The sequence below is a fragment of the Panthera pardus genome, unplaced genomic scaffold (assembly GCF_024362965.1).
Source record: "Panthera pardus isolate Hobbes unplaced genomic scaffold, ASM2436296v1 HiC_scaffold_20, whole genome shotgun sequence".
Lineage (NCBI taxonomy): Eukaryota > Metazoa > Chordata > Mammalia > Carnivora > Felidae > Panthera > Panthera pardus.
Window position 1 is genome coordinate 85,984,781 of NW_026526766.1, and position 16,074 is coordinate 86,000,854.

At 58.2% G+C, this 16,074-nt stretch overlaps 2 protein-coding genes across 5 annotated transcripts; both read right to left on the reverse strand.

Annotated features, from left to right (window-relative positions):
• Positions 1–835: 835 nt before the first annotated feature.
• PIP5KL1 (phosphatidylinositol-4-phosphate 5-kinase like 1) lies at positions 836–9,992 on the reverse strand. 4 transcript variants are annotated; one of them, XR_008424353.1, is made up of 11 exons: positions 9,337–9,992; positions 8,321–8,524; positions 7,171–7,221; positions 6,810–6,964; positions 6,414–6,538; positions 5,887–5,921; positions 5,741–5,796; positions 4,633–4,745; positions 4,172–4,325; positions 1,364–2,134; positions 836–1,031 (listed from the first exon to the last, which is right to left on the reverse strand). XR_008424353.1 is itself a non-coding variant. In XM_019421019.2 (10 exons), exons 1-10 carry the CDS (start codon positions 9,364–9,366, stop codon positions 1,867–1,869), a joined length of 1,191 nt encoding a protein of 396 aa, XP_019276564.1. In that variant the 5' UTR covers positions 9,367–9,992; the 3' UTR covers positions 836–1,866. The 4 variants fall into 4 exon arrangements, 1 of the variants encoding a protein (XP_019276564.1); XM_019421019.2 differs by having other exon boundaries at positions 836–2,134; XR_008424354.1 differs by lacking the exons at positions 6,810–6,964; positions 7,171–7,221; positions 8,321–8,524; positions 9,337–9,992 and having other exon boundaries at positions 6,414–6,746.
• A 2,132-nt stretch (positions 9,993–12,124) lies between these two features.
• Positions 12,125–15,045, reverse strand: DPM2 (dolichyl-phosphate mannosyltransferase subunit 2, regulatory). The gene is made up of 4 exons (XM_019421021.2): positions 14,927–15,045; positions 14,547–14,636; positions 13,644–13,746; positions 12,125–12,815 (listed from the first exon to the last, which is right to left on the reverse strand). The coding sequence occupies exons 1-4, from the start codon at positions 14,927–14,929 to the stop codon at positions 12,757–12,759; spliced, it is 255 nt and encodes an 84-aa protein (XP_019276566.2). The 5' UTR covers positions 14,930–15,045; the 3' UTR covers positions 12,125–12,756.
• Between the last annotated feature and the right edge of the window lie 1,029 nt (positions 15,046–16,074).

Here is a 16,074-nt window from a genome sequence, read left to right on the forward strand (position 1 = left end):
GCTCAGCCCATTGTGAGAGACCCCAGCTAGGTGAGGGGCTGAGTCATGCTCATCTGACTGCAGGACTCTCAGGCTCCAGTCCTGTCAGACCCAGACCCTGGGGAAATGTAGGGCCAAACCTTCTGTGCTGCCCCACGGCCACAGTTTCCTCAACCCTCCCACCTCCTGAGCGATGACCTTAAGGCCTCCATGTCTCAACTTCCTGCTGAGCCCAAACAAGAAATTCTCTGTGGCTTGTGCCAGTTCAGAGAGGTTGAATGTCACCCAAGGTCACCCAGACAACTAGGGGTGAGGACAATTGTACACGCATTCCAGAAGCCCACACTCCAGGGCGGTGGCATTCAACTTCCCTTCCCTCTCCCTTCCCTCCCCACCATTTTTCTTCATTTCCTCTAAAGGCTAGTGGAATGGCAATGTTTGGTGTCGGCTGAAGGGCTTTCCCAGGGTCAAGCTCCAGTCCTGGGGGGTCAGCTCTTGGCCCACAAAATCCCACCACCAACACACTGTCCCTCCCACGGTGAGATGTTTCTCTCTCTTAAGTGTCAGGTGCTCTCTCTCACCCCAGACCTTTGCCATGACCTTGGCCTGACTCCCAGGGCTGCATCGGACTCTTCTGGTCTCAGTTAAAACGTTAGAGTCAAGTTGTTGGGTGGCGGCCCCTTCCCTCAGCACCATGGCCCCATGCTCCCTCATGAGGCTCTGTCACACTGGGCTGCTTTTGTCACAATCTGTCCCTAGACTGTGAGTTCTGTGAGGGAGAGAACTGTGGAATCTGTGGAACCTGTGGATCTTGCTCCCCAGGTCCCCACCACCCAGTAGAGGGCCCGCCACATAGTAGGTGCTCAATAAATATTTAATGAGTTAACGAAGTCCACTTTCATCCTTTCCATTTTACGGATTCGACCACTGAAGCACAGAGAGGTTTAGCACCTTGCCCTGGTCACACAGCCAGGCCCCAGAGCAGCTCTAGAGGAGAGGCCCACTTGGGCGTGGTTGGATTGGGCCAGGGTCAGAGGCCAGGCTGGAGGTTCCTGGAGGAAGGAGAAGGGATGATCAGGGGCTGTGCACGCACTGTGCTTCTTTGCTGCTGGTATCGTCTGTGCGGCCAGGCCCTTGGGTCTGACCACCAACCCCTGTCCCCCTTTCGCAGATGAGAAGAGCGACTTCCAGAGGAAGGAAGAACTTACTCAAGATCAATGGTGGGTCCTAACATAGTGTCTTCCAGAGATGCAGCCCCCCCCCCCAAAACCTCCCCTTCTCCTGCCTGCATCCCTAGAGAAGCAGGAGCCACAGGAACCACCCCAAAAGGCCAGTGGACAGGAGGTAAGGAGACCTGGGATCTTGGGCTGGCCTTTCCACTTACCCATGGGTAAGCCCATTAAAGTCTCTGGGCCTCAGTTTCCCCATCTGGATGACAAAGGGGCTTGGCTGGAGCCTTCAGCCTACACCATTCCCCAGAGCATGAAGACAGGGCTAAGGGAGCTGGTGGGTAAGAATACAGGCTCCTGAGTCCAAAAGGCATAGTCGAGTCCTGGTTCCAGCATTTATTGCTGAATGATCTTGCTCAGTACCTTCACCCCCTGAGCCTCCAATTCATGGTCTGTAAAAAGAGAATAATAGCATTTTTTTTTTTTTTGAAGATTAATCGAGCTAATGTTGGGGAGTCCCTGGCACAACGCCGAACCAGTCATCACCACCACCAAATGAGGCTGTGTTGTCATGGTATTAGTTAGGGGATGCTGCCCTCTGGAGGCCAAAGGGAGGAACAGCAGGTGAAGGGAGGCCGACCCGCCGCCGGGGCCAGACTGGAACCCTCGTTCCCGGCGTGTGCCCATTGTCCAGATGCGAGAGAGCGACGGGCGCGGGTCACTCGGTATGAGCCTCCACCCACTGGCAGAGGCGACGGGCGTAGCGAGCGGGGCTGACGGTGGAGAAGGTCCGACCTGGGTAGCGCAGCGTCTTCCATAAATGCTCCAGCCGCTTGCGGAGCCCGTAGACCGTAGCGAGATCCACGAGGCCCAGGAAATAGCGTTGCTCCGGCCCGTCCAGGATGTGTAAGGCGTTGGGGGAGTCGGGCAGCAGCCGGCGGTTCTGGGATCCCGGCTCCTCCGGGCTCTGTACCCCTCGCACAGACCTGGCGGCCGACAGGTGGGTGAGGCTACTGCCTCCTCCAGGGGGGCCCCAGCCAAAGGGTTCCCGCAAGCCTAGCCCCGGCGCGCCCGCGGTGATTCTGCGCTGACCCTGCGCTTCCTCCGCTCATTCCCACAACTCCTGTGTGCCAGGCCTATGACGTCAGATGAACTGCGAGGCCGAGTAAAGTGTGGATGATGGTCTAGAGTTGCACTGTCCAATACGTAGCCACTAGCCATACGTGGCCATTGAGCACTAAACTGCGGCCAGTCCCAACTGAGATACGCTCTAAGAGTAAAATACAGACTGAATTTCCAAGACAGTATGAGAAAAAGAATGTAAAATACCTCATAAATGTTTATATTGATTAGATGATGAAACGATAAAATTTGGGGTGTATTGAGTAACAAATATATTCTTACAATTAGTTTTACCTGTTTCTTTTTACTTCTCTAAAGAGGCTGCTAGACAATTTAAAACCACATGTGTGATTCGCGTTACATTTCTGTTGTCTAGAGCATTTGGGTCACGCAGACCCTGGCTCTGCATTTTATTCGCCGGGTCACTTTGGGCAAGTCTGGTGTTGGGGTATTTCCCAAACTTCTGTTTGGGGTCGTCCATCTCTGGAGGTTTCGGGGTGGCAGAGCTGAAAGAAACCTTGTGAACAAAGTCCAATTCCGGTTTATAGATGATGTGTGTGTTGGGGGATGGGATGCCTTCCAAATGTATTCCAAATCCGAAGATGCCTTTGGCTGGGTCCCAGTCACAGCCCAAAGCAGGTTCAATTCCCTATTTCGTCCTCTTGGAGGTGGAGGGAAGTTGGGGAAGTGTCGCGGAGGGAAATAAGCCAATGAAAGACAGGCCCTGCCCAGGCATCGACCAATCAGAACCCAGTGGTGTGGGAGACTGGGCAAACCGCTGGTGTCCTTTGCATTGCGGTGCCGTGCGGTGCTGGGAGGGGGCGGGGAGGGGTCTTTCTCTGAATGGGGGGCTGGGAACTGGTAGGGGTGGGGCTGGAACATGGCAACTTACCAGCTAGCAAATTTCAATATGACAACAACCACTATATGCAAACTAGGGTTTACCGGCTGAATGACAGCTGTAATCTAAGCCCCAGATGGGGGCAGAGGGCAAGGCAGAAGCTGACCTAGTTTGGATGCGCAGACTTGGCTGGGGGCCCGTCTGCTCCCCATGGCAGGAATTTCACCCTCTGGTCAGGATGTGGTCAGGCCAGCCACAGGACTGTGGGGAGCTGTTAATCTGGGTTCTGCCCAAGCCTCACCCATCCCAAGGTCTTCCTCCAAAGGGTGGGTTCGGAGGCCAGATGAGAGGACATCATCTTTCACTTTTCTTTTCCACCCACCAGATGGTTGGGCTTCTTTCCTTAATGTGCCTTCCTTAACCCCTACTTAATCCTGTTCGGTCACAAAGGTGGGCCTTGGAGGATTGAAATCAAAGTAACCAACCTAGGACTAACATGAATCCTCAGAAGTCATTCTACAACCTCACTTCCCGTCTCTGAACCTCACTTACCACATCTCTAAAATGGGAAGGAGCCCACCTTAATGAGGCTCGTGGCCAGCATGCAAAGAACAGTTGCTACTACAAGGCAGGGGAACACCGTGACAATGGTGCCCGTGGTGATGACCCCAGGGTCCTAGAAGTAGAATTACGGGGTTAAAGGGCAAGGGCTCCTTCTAAAGTAAAAATTAAATACTGTTCTGAAAACTGTTCTGAAGTCTTCCATGGCTCCACACCCCTTCAGGAAAGTGGGCGGATTCTTTAAATCAGCACCGAAGTCCTTGTCCAGCTGGATCTCCCCTGTTCTGTCCTCGGCTGCTCTCCGCATGTGTCCCCCCCACCCTGCCAGCCAGGCTTCTCCAGCCCTTCACCCTACACGTGGACACACGCACACGTGGACACACAAACGCTGCCCTTTCCGGTCTCTGAGCCTCTGTCTGTGCCGTCTTCCCACCCCACCACCCATCGCTCTCAGGCTCCCGTCGCCTCATTCTTGCCCTCGCCCTGTAGGGGGGCCCACCTGGCCGTGCGGAAGAGGAGGCTGCTGCCCGGGCCCCTCTCATCCTCGTGGAGGCGCTGGAAGGCCATCAGAAGGCTGTAATCCAGCACGTTGAGCTCCCGGAGGAAGGCGGTGTCCAGTTCCATCTGGTGGAGGAGCCAGCTCCGCTGGGGCCCTGCCAGAGCATCAGTGCCCCCCCTTGAGTGCTCATCGTGTGCCAGGCAAGGTGCTGAGGGCTCCACACGCATCTGCCCCAAGAGGGCAGGTGTCATTACTGTCCCACGTCACAGATGAGGAAACTCATCTGTAATTTGGCCCTGGTCACCTAGTTGGTAAGTCGTGGAGCTGGGATTTGAACCCTGCTCTGCCTGACTCTAGACCCCGGGCTCTTAATGACTCAGGCAGAGGGCAGTGCCAGGGACACCCTTCTAACCTCACCCAGAATGGAGAAAGAGCAGCCACTGACTGTCCCCATGGCTCACCCAGGTCGATGGTCTTGCCTTGAAAGTTGAGGTCCTTCAGCACGAGGACAAGAGGGCTACCCTCAGGGGCTGGCTCCACCCATCGGCTCACCTCACAGCCCTTTATATCATACCTGTGAGGGGGTATGACAGAAAGGGGATGACGGAATTCAGGTTGACACAGACTGACACACACAGGGAACCAAGAAACAAGAGCTTCCACCGGGTGGACGTTCAAATCCTCAGCACAACCCCATTCCATTATTGTCCCCATGTCACAGATGAAGAAAAAGGCCCAGAGTTTTCTTTGGCTTGCCCACACCGTAAGTAAAGAATAGAGCGGGGGTGGGGGTGGGGCACCTGGGTGGCTCAGTCGGTTAAACATCTGACTTCAGCTCAGGTCATGATCTCGAGGCTTGGGGGTTCAAGCTCCGCATCACATTGGAGCCTGAAGCCTGCTTCAGGTTCTGTGTCTCCCTCTCTCTCTGCCCCTCCCCGCTCTCACTCTTTCTCTCTCAAAAATAAATAAAATATTTTTTAAAATTAATAAATAAATAAACTAAGAAAAAAAAAAAAAAAAAAAAGAAGGCAGAGCAGGAATTTGAACTCAGGCCTTTGGAAGCCCAGTTCAGGCTTTACCCCTGCTTGTGCCTGCCTCTTAGCACCCTGTCATCCCTGGAGGTGTTCCAGACACAGGCATCCAACCCTAGACAGCAGCACCAGGAGGGCTTGAAGGAAGGCCGTGGCCCCAGGGGAGCACTAATGGAGACCCTGCAGGCAGAGTCGGGGTTAGGAGGCACAGAGGGCATGTGCAATAAGAGGCTGGGTTCGAATCCCTGTTCCTCGCAGAGTAGCTGGCCCTCCTTGTCCTCAGCTTCTCATCTATAAAATGGGCATGATAACCACACCTGCCCCTCAGAACCGTTCTGGGAATAAAGAAGGCAATGAATGCGAAGACTCGAGTGCCCAAGAGACGCTGGGCGTGCCTAGCACTGTCTCTGATCCATTAGGAGACCTTGGGGATGCCCCTTCTCCTCCCTGGGGCCCAGTTTCGCATCTATCTAGGGGGGAGATGGGTGCTGCAGGTGGCACGTCCCGCGTGGGGCCGGGGCCCTGTGAGGCGACTCACCTCTCAGAGATGCGGCCGGTGGGATAGAAGACGCTCTGCATGATGATGAAGAATTTCTGGGGACGGGGGTAGGGAGTGAGGGAGGACAGGATCTCACCCTCCAGCCGCCCCCTCTGACCCGGCCCCCTCGCCTCGGCCTCACCCACCTTCTTTCCCCGAGCCACCCGCAGACTGTGCACTCCTGGAAGGGGAGAGGGCGCCAGGTGAGGGGCCCCAAACTCGACACCCCTGGGCCCATCCCGCCCTAGGCCCGGCGCCAGGCCTCGCCTCCTTCTCGAGGTCCACCGCCTCCCGAGCCCGCCCCTCCAGGCCGCGCCCCCAGACCTCTTCCTCGGCTTGGGTAGAGGTCCCGACTGGGCCCGGCTCTAGGCAGCCCCAGAGGTGCGCGGTCCTCAGGCGTGACTCCACCCACATACCCTCCCCACAAGGGACTGTCAATCGACGCCACCCCCTTTAGGCCCCGCCCATCCAAACACCACCTTTCCCCTACAGGAACATCTAGGACTCGCCCCCCACGGAACTATCCGCGGCCGGCGGATCGGTTCCCTCCGCCCCGCTCGGGCTCAGATCCCCTACACCCCCCATCCTGGGAACCGCCACACTCCCTACCCTCCTCCTCTGCTCTCTCTTCCCTCCCCCAGCCCCGCAGTCCCTGGTTCCTGGCCGGTCGTACCCAGCAACCGCGCAAGCAGCGAGTGCGGGTGCCGCTGCAGGTGCTGCACGTAGCGGGGCAGGTGGGCGAGCAGCGCCCGCACCTCCCGGCGGCGCTGGGTCTTCAGGAAGAAGCGTTGATCGTGGCTGGGGTGGAGGGAGAGGTCACTGGTCAGGCAGGGCTGGAGCGGCCCCCATCAGGCCCTCTGCCCGAATGTGTATCTGTCTCCCCAGGCCCAGGTTGGAGGTCTCCCCACCTCCACCCTTGTCACCTCCCGTCCTCCCTCTCCTCCTCCGTCTGATCCCTACCTGGCCCTGGCCCTCCCCGACCTTGCCATCCTGTTTCTCTTCTCCGCCTCCCCCCGCTTCACCCAAGAACAACACTCCCACCCCTTCCCAACCCCTGCTGCCAGCTCACGACAGGAAGAAGCTGGCCTTGCTCTTGGAGGTGCTGAGGAACTGCAGGTAGGGGCCACCTGGGCCTAATGCCGCCTGATAGTCTCCCTCAGCCAGGCCTAGGGAGTGGCGTAGCCAGGCGAAGGCCGGGCCGGCCAGGGTGCCCAGCTCGAAGCCCTGCAGGGGAGGAAAAGCAGGCCCAAGAGTGTCCACGGGGGCCAGGTGTGTGCAGTTGGCCCTAGCGTGGGAGGGTCAGGGTAATCACATCCTTCCCACAAGGCCCTGAGGCAAGTCAGCACTCCCACCGCACGAAGGGGGAGACCGAGGACAGAGAAGGAACACCAGTACACGCCCCTCCCATGCAGCAGTCTTGGGCTTCCTACCTCATGAACCTGGGTCAGGACCTCAGAGAAATCCTCCTCGGTGGGTGGTCCCTACAGGGAGGGGTGGAGGGGTTCAGGGCAAGTCTCAGCCCCAGGATCTCCAAGAGCCCTGCCTCTGGCCTCACCCTCTTTCCACAGGCTGATTGCTCCAGCCAACGAGCACCAGAACTCAGAGCCTGGTCCATTCACCCAGATGCACGTGTTGGCCAAGTGAAGCCGGAGGCCATCCCAGTGAAAGGGGATGGCCTTAAAGCCAAGGGACCTGCCTGACTCAGTGTGAGAGAGGCAGGATCAGGGAAGGCTTCCTGGGGGAGGTGACCTCTAAGCTGAAATCTGAAAGGTGGTGGCGAGGACGTGCCTGGTGCTCACAGCAGGGGGAACAGCACTGGTGGCCACCGGGAAGAGCAAGAGGGCCCAAGTGGTTGCAGTAGGTAAAGGAAGGATGGAGTATGGATGCAGCTGGACAGCTGGCTCTTGGACTTGAGCCAGCAAGGTCCTGAGGCCATGCTGAGTACTGGGGAGCCATGTTAGATTGGCAGCAGGTGATGAGAGTTAGAGGACCTCTTGTCGGGCTCCGACACTCTTCCTGGACCTCTAGGTCCATGTGCCAGGACTTGGCCTATGGGCTGTGGTCACACTGTGCACATGTGTGCACACACACAAACAACACACGTGCTTGCTCGGGCTCCATCCAGCTGCTGAGCTTGCAGTTGGGCGACCCTTTCTGCTGAGCCAGCCTGGCCCCAGCCTGAGCTCCGGGGAGGATGGGCCAGGCTGGCAGGGTGGGGGTGGGGTCCTTTCTCAGCCACGCACCCTAGCAGAGCTAGGAGGGCCTCAGAGACCAAGGAATACAGTTCCCCCTACCCATTATACAGATGGGGACTCTGAGGCCCAAAGAAGAAGAGGCCCAACTAGATCACACACCAACCACCTGGGTTTAAGGGGGCCTTTGCCTCCCCAACACGCACTGGGCTGTGTGGCTTCCTGGCCTCAGCCCCCACCCCAGCATGTCCCTCCCTGCACCCCAAGCCCCCGACTTCCTCCTCTCATAGCCCTCTCATCCCCAGTCCTGCAGTATTAACAAGACAGGCCATCGGCGCAGTCTTGCCCTTGGTACTGTTGAGGTGCATGGCACAGATCAGCCACTCACTGTGGGTGGGTGGTCCATGGAGACCTGAGTGGCAGCCCACAGCCCTGCCTGCATCATACATGTCAGCTGGTGCAGCTCATGCCCCGGGCCGATCTCAAACAGGCCAAGGCGAGCCTGCTTGTCTCGTAGACGCCAGAGGAGGCCACGGCGGCCAGAGGTCGAGGTGGCTGGTCTGCATCCAGCCTCTGGGGAGGGGGCCAGGACCTGGCAGCAGGAAACACAAGAAGCAGTGAGCACACAGAAGCATTCCAGAGGGGAAAGACCTGGGTTTGCGTCCCACCTCTAGTACTCGTGAGCCCTCCTGTTATCACTCTCTGCCTCCGTTTCCTCCGTTGCAAAATAGGGAGAATGCTGGTACCCCCCTCACTGGGTGTTGTGATGGGCCGCCCAGTGCCTGGCATGCAGTCAGCACCCAGAATAGAACGATGGTTATTATTATCAGTAGGTAGAGAATGCTTTCCGCAGACAAACCTGTCTCTCACCAGCTGTGTGATCTTAGGTAAGTCACCTAACCTTTCTGTATCTCGTTTTCTCCTCTGTAAAATGAGAACTATAATAACTCCTTCGTGGCAGTTTGAGCTCCATGCCCAGGAACCCTTGATAGCGGGAGCTGTGACGCCAGGGACGGGGGCATCTATTCGACTGAAGTTCCTCCAGGCCGAGCGGAGGGTCAGCATGAAGCTGAGCTCGCAGCAGCTGGCCCATTAGTAGTGGGCACCCACCATGTGCCCAGCACTGGCTGAGAGTCTGACTTCCTGACAGCCCTATGAAGGAGGAGCTTTTATAATCACCTCCATTTTCGCGATGAGAAAACTGAGGAAGTTCTCTGGGGATAACCGCCAGACTTCCCCTGCATACCTGCGGCCCCCTGTGGGGCGTGTCCTGGTCCCCGCCCAGGGCAGGACCCCTCCGGGGCTTGGATTGGGGGGTCTGTGTCCGCGCTACCCTGGGAGGGGAGGCCTGGACCCTGACCCCCAACCCTTTCCTCTCCTGTCCTCTTTTGGGTCCGCACCTACCTCGCGGGGCCCCGGGCTCGGCGCGGCCATCACCCCCGCAGCAGCTTCCCGGGCTCTGGCCGTGTCCCCGCCGCCGCGCTGCGGGAGCGGGTCCCCGCCCCTGCTTCTGGACCGACCAATAGCGCGGCGCCGGTCACGGCTGCACCCAATCCGCACGGGAGGCGCCGGCGATCGCCTGCGGGTCCCGCCCCCGGGGCTGCAGCATCCTTCAGACCGCGGTCCAGGCCCGGGCGGGGCCGCCGCGCATTGCTTCAGGTCGCCAGGAGGGAAGATCCCCCCCCCCCCCAACCTTAGTTTGTCTCCTGAAGTGGGGGGTTCGGGTCTTGGGGCCGCATGGGGAGGCGGGAAACCTAAATCCACTCCGACCCGCTCACTCTGGCGTGAAATCCCCACCGACTGCCTCTCGGGTGAGAAAACTAAGGTCCGGAGAGAGAAGTGAGTATCTCCAGGTCACACAGGAAGTCCGGGGCACGCATTCATTCAGGGCATATTTTGAACACTACCTTTGGGCCAGGGCTAGTGCTAGGCCCTGGGGATTCAGTGGTGAGAGGGAGGAACACAGCTGCCAGCGTGATCTTTTAAAAGCATAAATCGGATGATGTCACTCTCATGCTTAAAACCTCCAGTGGCTTCCCCCTGCACTGGAACAAAATCCACACCCCTCGCCCCGGCCATGGCCCCAGGCCCATCTCAAACCACTCTCCCTACACCCACCACACAGCCACACGCCACCACCCCCTCCCCCCCCCAACTGCTGGTCCTTAGGAATAAAATTCTTCCACACCTGGGGCTTTTGCAGGTGCTGTTCCCATTGCTTGAAATCCTTTCCCCTAGGCTCTCATTTGCCCTATTCTTTCTTGTGACCTTGACTGACTCAAAGTGTCCCCAGCTCTCATGCTTTTCACATCACCTAGTTTTAATGTTCATCACACTCAACACTGTAGGAAATTGTCTTGTTCATTTATTTCTTATATCTCCCCCTCACCACCCCCAGAATGGGACCACCAGGAGGACAGGAACCAGGCTGGGTCCGTTTCTTGGCTTGGTGCCTGGCACAAACCAGTGTTGCACAATTATGTGTTGAACCAATGTGAGTAGGATGTGCAAAGGGCCTCAGTGAATCCCAGCCAGGGTAGCTGGAATGAGAAGGAATCGAACAAGCGACCATGCAGGCTCTCTTAGGCCATCTTAGGGAGGGGAGTGAAGAACCCAGACAAGCATTCTAAATGTGTATGAGAAAGACGCTCAGATGTTCTAGAAAGGCCATGGTTGTCATGCATAGTCACATTGGAGGGAGCCAGAGTGGGTGGGCGGGGGGCGGGAATGAGGAATCTTTTGGTGACTTAGGGTAGAGGATGGTGTCTTTGCATCAGGAAGGTGACTGGGGTGGGGGAGGGAGAGAAGGGGAGAATTGCCAAGATGTGAGGTCATGCGGATGGGGGCTTGGAGAAGGAAGGGCAGTGATGTCTGCCAGGCTTCTGGCTGGGGTCAGGGTCACAGGACGATGCCAGTCACGGAAGGGGGCGAGGCATGAGGGGAGGTCCAGATTGCTGAGGGGGCGTCTGAGAGCTCAGATCATGACAGGCTTCATCTGAGGTGCCACTACGACATCCAGTGGCAGTTAGCTGGTGCATATGCAATACACCGGGGCTTGGGAGGCGAGCCGGGATGAGGACAAGGCCACCCAGGATATGTGGGGAGAAGGCTCGTGACCGAGTCCCAAAGAGCCCAATGTTGTCTCATGGCAGAAGCGGAGCATGAGGCAGGAGTATGAGAATGGGTCATCACAGACACTGAGAGCATCTGAGGGTGCGTCCGGGGGGATGTCACAGACTAACATGGGGTCACTGGTGGTCGGAGTGGATCTAGCCCTCCAGGAAGGATGCTGATCACAGTGAAGGTGAGGAAATCCAGGCAGCAGATGTGGACCCCCTTTTCGGAATTTGGCTACGAAGGGGAGAGACCTGGAGGAAATTACTCGGTTGATGGACAGTCCTTTATATGGAGGCCTGGGGATGCTCATGAAACCGAGGGAGGACCCCAGTGGGAGGCAGTGGTTGTTCCAATGAGAGGGGGACCATCAGAGACACGATACTCCTGTCACAGCAGGGGGAGAGGACAGAACCCGAAGCCCAGGTCGTAGCTCTGCCTGGACTGGAGGACAGGGGGGAAGATGGGCCAGGGGAGGGAAGGGGAGGTGTGCCCGCAGTCGGCCTCTGTTCTCAGATGAGGGAGCCGCCTCTGCTGACTAGAGTGAACATCCAAGGCGTGACAGAGCCTTAAACTAGGAACTGTGGACGGGAGCCTTGGCTGCGCGGGGGGCGGGGTTGATTACCCGGAGACAGGGCTGGGCCTGCGCCAGATCAGTCAACCTGACCACAGCCAGCCCTGCTCTGGTTCCTCCAGCTCTCACTGCCCAGAGCCATGCTAGGTTGGGCTGCTGGGTATAAGAGACGGACAATGGACTTGGCCTTTTAGGGGACTGGCCTGAGGGTCCCTAAAATACTAGTGCGCGCTAGCTGGGCTGGCACAGGGGAGGCTCAGTACAGGCCGATGTGGTTGGCATCTGGCACATTGCCATGCCCCCACCGAGCTCCCATCTGTGGGCTGCACCTGTCTGGATCCACATCTGTTTCAGTCCCCACTTGATCCTGTGTCCAGCACAGGGACAGTCTGGGAGGCGCCTGAGGCACCCTCATTGCACAAACCAGGGTCTCCCGACCTGAGACCAGCCCCTCTCCAGTTCCTGAGCAGCCCGGCTTCCCTGGTCAGGGATAGCACAGAGACAGACACATCATCAGTGTTTATTGTTCAGCTCTCCCCAGCAGGCTAGCGCCAGGGCTGGGGGACTGGGCCTCTGTGAGGAGCAGTTGGTCTGGGGGCCCCCTGTGGCCACCCTAATGTGCCCCGAGGCCTGGTGGTAACCCTAGGGCCTGTCAGTCCTCCCTTTAGGCTTTCCAGGTCCAGAAGTCCTCATGGGGCCTGGGGCTGTGTCAGACCTGGGAAAGCTGCCTCTGATGAGGAGCAGGACGTGTGGGGAACGGTCACATGACGCCTCAGAACCTGCCAAGTCCAACATCAGCAGGTGACAAGAGGGACAGTGACACAAGAGGGTGGGACCCTGAGGAAAAGGTGACAGGGAGCCCGAAGGTGAGGTGGGGACAACCAGCATCTTTCAGGCCCTGAGCCAGAAAGGGGTGAGAGGGAGGCTTCCAAGTAATCCTCCCTCCTGGCTTCCGGAAGGTTGAGCAGGGGAGGAGCAGGCCTGTGTGGTCAGTCCTAAACAGCTCCATCCCACCGGGATGTGTTCAGGGCAGCCAGGCTTGAGGGGGGGGCCGCGGTGCCTGGATGCGTCCCATGTGCCCCCACCTTTGGAGGGGAGGCAGAGGAAGGGCCGGCAGCCTCAGCCCCACTGGGCCTTCACTGAGCCTTTTTGGTCACTTTCTGGTTCTTCAGCATCACGTAGGTGATGAACACTCCTGGAATACACAGACCAGAAAGGCCGCGTGAGATCTGGGCTCGGGGCTGCTGGGAGGCCAGAGCAGGGCCCAGCATGGTGGAAGTGACCCGCACGCGGGCCCAAGCACCCGCCAGGCCAGGATCACCTCCCTGGTCCTTCAGCAAGCCACACGTCTACCCACATGTGTTCAACAAACACCACCAGAGCACCTACCCCGGGCAATTTGCCATGTTTAGTGTTTTTGATTCTGCAGGGAACAAACCCACCCAATGATCCGTCTACTCACCCAATCAACCACCTGTCCGCCCACCCACCTGCCTAACCCACTTCCACCTCCCACCCCACCATCCAGTCATCCAGGTGACTCATGCAAACTGCTTTCTTGAGCACCAGCTCAGGGCCACAGCCTGTTCCAGGAGCTGTTCCAGGAGCTTCAACATAATAATGATGTTGAAGACACACACTCAACCCCGGGGGAGACAGAGAGGGGCAGGAATCATGAGCCAGTGGGTGACGAAGGGGTAAGAGGCGATCGAGGTGCGCACAGAGTGATGATGGTGGTGGTGGTGGAGGGAGCGGGGGTGGGAAAGGGAGACACCCCATTGGGGCCATCCCATTTGAGACCAATGAGCCTGAGGCATAGGGAAGGCCAGAGGGGCTACTGACTGACAGTCTTGAAGGATGAACAGGAAAATCCCAGGGGATAACTGGGGGAGGGGGGCGCAGCAAGGAGCCTCAAGCAGGTGGACAGCAACTGGCAAAATGGGGAAGCATGTTCAGGGATGGGAGAGGGTTGTGGGAACTCCCAGCAGACGCCCTGCTCAGCGTTGAGGGAGTGATAACTTACCCACAAACAGGAGCAGCAGGAGGCCGGCGGCCAGTGGGATGGCGACAGCGTAGGCCCGGGGCAGGAAGTACTTGTGGACGACATGTTGGCTGTCAATGAACGGCTGGTATCGAGGGCAGAGCTCTGGTGAGCATTCCTTGTCTTGCCCAGGCCTTCAAGCCCAAACACCACCACCCCCTCCATCTCCGGGGCTGACCCCAGTCAGTGCACTGGTATAGCACCTGCTTTGCTTTAAGATGACGGTATTTGGGGAGTTCGGGTTTGTTTCCTTCATTCACTTACTGAACAGTTGTTCCGTGGGCACTTGCCTGGTGCCTGCCCTAAGTTGGTGCTGGGGACCCGGCAATGAACAGAAGAGGAGGGACTTGCCCTAAGCCACTCACAGCCCAACAACACGGGCAAAGGCACGTGAGGAGTTCTCAAGCGGGCTCCAGGTTTTCTTTACTAACATTTCCCTCCAAAGTTCTGCAAGATTTTGCCTTCCAACCACACTGCGCCTCTTAAGCAGTAACCAACCAATTTTCCAACAAGAAAAAGAAACAAAAACAAAAACCTAAAGGCCCTCACAAAATCCGCTGGCATTCATCATGCCCAGGGGCGAGCAAGATAACCGGAAGGACTAGAACTCCAATCAAAGGCAAAAGCAAATCAGTAACAGGGCCGTACAGTGTAGTGGTTAAGGGCCTTAAGGGTAGCGGTTCTCGCCGAGCCTTAGCTCCCTCAACTATACACTGGGACACCTCTAGCATCGTCCTCATAGCGCTGTTCTGGAGATTTCACGAGACGAAGCAGGTAAACCGCCTAGCACCGTGCCCGGCACACAGCAGCTTAAATGGGTGCTAGGGGTCGGCTTCAAGATCCGGGGGTGGAAGGTAAGACGGAGGGCGGGGGCAGCACACATACCAAGAGAATCACCCAGGCGGTGTAGTAGGTGAAGATGATCAGGCTAATGGCGACGAGGCCGAGTCCCACCACCTGGTCTGTCCCCGTGGCCTGGAGAAAAGGAGGGCTCAACTGACGAAGTCACTCCCCCTTTAGGTGCACTACTGGCGGGGTGGCGTCGCAGCCTGCTTACGCCAAGCTTCCCATTCACTCAACAGCCGCAGACAGGCCTGACGAGTATCACTTTGCGGGCTGGGCGACTGCCGGGCCGCGGGATTTTCACTCCTTCACTGGGCCGGCGGGAGAGCGAGCCATCCCGGCTCCGAGTGCCCAAGCCCCCGCTCCGCGCCAGACCCCACGCCCAGCCGCCTCCCGCCCCCCGCCCTCGGTCCGGTGCTCACCATCTCGCCGGCGATCCCTCCCCGGAGCCGCAAGCCACAGCGCGCTCCGGGTCCGGGCCCTTCTGGCCTTGGGCCGCGGGGCACGCTGGGAGTCGTAGTCTTTAAGCGGGCCCGGGACTACGTATCCCAAGACAGGAGGGTGCCGCGCCCCCCCCCCCCCTTCGCATGTCGGGAAATGTAGTTTCCAAGGGCATTGTGGGACACGCTGTTCCCAGACGCTTTCTAGTGAATGGAAACGAGTGGGAGGATCCAGACTGGCTGGCACTCATCCCATCCGTCCTGTCGAACACGCCCCAGAAGAAAAACTCCATCTCTAAATATCCCAGGATCCCAAACCCAGAGCGGGGATGGCGTGGGAGGTCAGAAGTCCCATTTTGCAGATGGGGAAAATGAGGCTCAGAAGACTTGCAGATCACAATTCGAATCAGTGGTGAGGCCGAGACCGGCACCCATTTCCTAGTCCCGAGGCCCTAATTGTCGACAGGGGTGCAGAGGGTGTTCATTGCCCCACCTGGGGTGGGAGGAGGAGGGAGGGTGGGTGAGCCCGCGTCCCCAGGGATGAGGAGGATTCTCATTGGCTGTGAGGGGAGTGCCCCCTTCCCGTCGCCTGGCTTCCCAGGAGACCCTTTCTGGTGTCTTCTCTTCACTGCGGGGATGAGGTCAGGGTGATCCTCCGTTTCCTCACCATTTGCCTGTTGGGCCCTGCGTGTCCCTGCAGCCCAGGCAGCAGCACAGACAGGTCTTGGGCTGAGCCCCCACGCAGGTCCTTCCCCAGTCTGGAACACTGTCTTGCCACAGCTCGAGGGGCTGGCTACCTGCTCCTCACCCATCGGGTCTCAGTGGGATGCCACACGTCCTAGGGAAGCCCCTTGACAGCCGGGCAGGGGTTCCCTCCCCTGTGCTCCACAGCCCCCGGTGTGTCTCCGAGCTAACGCTTGTCACTGAGTTTTCATTCGCTCATGTACTTGTTGAACTGGCCTGTGGGCTCCCTGGGGATGGGGTCTGTGGTCACTGCTGTATCCCTAGTGCCCAGAACGAGGGGCGGGAGGATGGGCAGACAGACTTGCAGAGATGTGTCTGAACCTGGCGTGATTTGCTCCTGCTGGCGGCGTGACTCCTTGGGTCACCTGAGCCGGTCCCTGTGGGGG